Genomic DNA, 2,301 nt, shown 5'->3' with positions numbered 1-2,301 from the left:
AATGCCACAGAACCTGCCAGGGGACAGGGGGGACAATCACACACCTGCTGACACTGAGGAGGGACCCTGCTTGGTGTGCTGAGCTGGATTCACATCCCAGAGTGGGAAGAGACACATGCTGGGATGCTCCAACTGGGATAACAACCACCCCCAGTTCATTCCAGCACACAGCACTGAGGTGCCCCACATGCCATGCTGAGCCGTAGCTCAGCAGTAGCATGTGGCAGTGAGCTCCTCCTCAAGAGATCCACGACCTGCTCCTGTCACCATTTGTCCTCTCCCTGCCCTGGAAGGGACTCTAGCACAACAACCTTGCAGCACTTTCAACTCATCCTAGTCTGGAGCTGCGCCAGGGCCACCCCTGGAACCGGAGACGCTGACACACACCCACGGTCCAAAGTCAAGGCTCAGCGCAGGGCCCAGAGCCACTTGGCATTCTGATAACACCCGTTCAAGGACGAGCCCTGCTCCCGGGATCACCCCCCTGCAGCTCCTCACTGCTCCCAGACGTGCTCAGCAGCCATCAGGCACGAAGGGTTTGCTCCCCAAGGAACAGCAATCCAATCCTGCTTTCCTCATATTCAATTAAATCATTCAGTTAAATGTAAGGCAAAGGTTGTGGTTGTTTGGAGCCCTCAGACACTTGCAGGAGGAGGGAGCAGCAGAGCTGGGAGAGCTGGTGAATGGGGAACGTGGGACAAGGAGCTCTTGCTGCCCAAACCACAGCAGAACCTCGCTCATTCCAGGGCTTGGAGGGCAGGAAAACTCTCAGGGACACACAGAGCCAGAGCTGAGGGTACTTTGTCCTGGCCCAGGAGCCCTGGAACAAACTCCTCCATCAGCATCAGGAAAGCTTGGAATTAACCTGTCTGTGCTGGTGAATTAGAGGAAAGACCTTGCTCGGGCTTGGAGGACGGATTATCCCTGCTCTGCTCACTGCAGCATTCCTGGGCCAAGCTCTGGGCCCTGATCTGGGGCAACCACAGCTCCAGGCACCAACAGGGCTCCGGATCACTCCTGGAGACAGGCAGGAGCAACATGGCTTTGGAGCAATTCCAAACCTCCCCTCAAGGAGAACAGCAAGCCCAGGCAGCACTGGGTTTCATTCCCCAAGAGCCTTAGAAGGGATTTCACAGGATTTTAACCCCCAGAGAATTTATGCAACAGCAGAAACCAAGGGAAAGGCTGTGCTGAAGGGGTAGCAGAGCCAGAGCTGCCCAGAGGCCACACAGGTAGGCTCCAAGCCACAGCCTGTGGGTTGCCAACGGCTCCAGAGGTGCTGGATTGAAACACAAATTAGGGATTGCTCCAGAGCCACAGGAGGGATAAACTGGTAATTTTTAATCTAGCAGCAGCTTCTCCTTTCCAGGACAGGGATCCAGAACATGGGACCATCACTTCTTGGTGCTTTCACTCTTGTCCTACCCCAAAAGTCCATCACACCTGAGCCTGAGCAAATTACTGGGATTGTTTTCCTCAGAAGACACCTGACTGCCACACACCACATCCAAACACATCCTGTTCCCTGTTCACAGACACTTTTCCCTCTTGGAGCAGGAAAACATCAAGGAATCTCAGACGGAGCACACCAAAGGCAGAGGGAACATCCAGTGGGGCACGGGAAACCCTAAGCCACTCCTGGGAGGCTGGATAATAAAATCCCAAATGGAACACAGAGGGCCAGGTTGGGGGTTGGCAGAGGAGGGCACAGCTGCCAGGAGGACATTCCCTGGGGAGAATCCGACTGGTTTCAGCTCACTAATGATTAATGGTCAACCGGAGCTGGTTAACGGCCAGACCACCACTCCTGCCCTCCCACCTGGGTAGGAAGCACAGCCCTCTGGACATGGGAATGAGCAGGACACAGGGATGATCTCCCATCCCCAACACCTAGTCTGACCAACCACGATTTGGGGCTCACCCACCAAAGAATGGGTAACCCCATCTGTCCGGACCAGGGGTAGTGAGGGTCCCTCTGACACCGGACACAGACACTCTGCAGGTGTCAGGGCACATAATTTCGGAACTCCACACCTCGGTGACAGCAGTGTCACCCCCAGCACCCTCACCCCTGCCCAGCACAGCCCCACACTGCACTCCCGACCGGGAGGTTCCTCCTGCCCTCCCCGCAGCCCCCAGAGGCACGGTGAGGGGCTGCCAGGGCGCCCCACGACACAGCAGGGTGACAGAAACCCAGCGGTACCGTGGAGAACCGGGTGGGACCGCGATGTGCCGATCGCACCTGTGGCCAGGTAGAGCCGTTGGACGCCGGTGCGAGCTTCCAAGCGACCCAACAGGTCT

General features: G+C 56.8%; 1 protein-coding gene across 1 annotated transcript in view; it reads right to left on the bottom strand.

Annotated features, from left to right (window-relative positions):
- Positions 1–2,294, bottom strand: part of LOC103800471 (receptor expression-enhancing protein 6-like) — a gene marked incomplete at its 5' end in the record, with an annotated part of 4,133 nt that extends 1,839 nt beyond the window's left edge. Inside the window, 2 exons of the mRNA XM_009072849.1 lie at positions 1–13; positions 2,224–2,294. The exon at positions 1–13 is cut by the window's left edge and continues 80 nt beyond it. Of these exons, the coding sequence (XP_009071097.1) occupies positions 1–13; positions 2,224–2,294 (84 nt within the window). The remainder of the gene's footprint in view (positions 14–2,223) is intronic.
- Between the last annotated feature and the right edge of the window lie 7 nt (positions 2,295–2,301).

The sequence above is a fragment of the Acanthisitta chloris genome, unplaced genomic scaffold (genome assembly GCF_000695815.1).
Source record: "Acanthisitta chloris isolate BGI_N310 unplaced genomic scaffold, ASM69581v1 scaffold40514, whole genome shotgun sequence".
Taxonomy (NCBI): Eukaryota; Metazoa; Chordata; class Aves; order Passeriformes; family Acanthisittidae; genus Acanthisitta; species Acanthisitta chloris.
The sequence above is the reverse complement of the archived record's forward strand: the minus strand, read 5'-3'. Positions and strand labels throughout refer to the sequence as shown.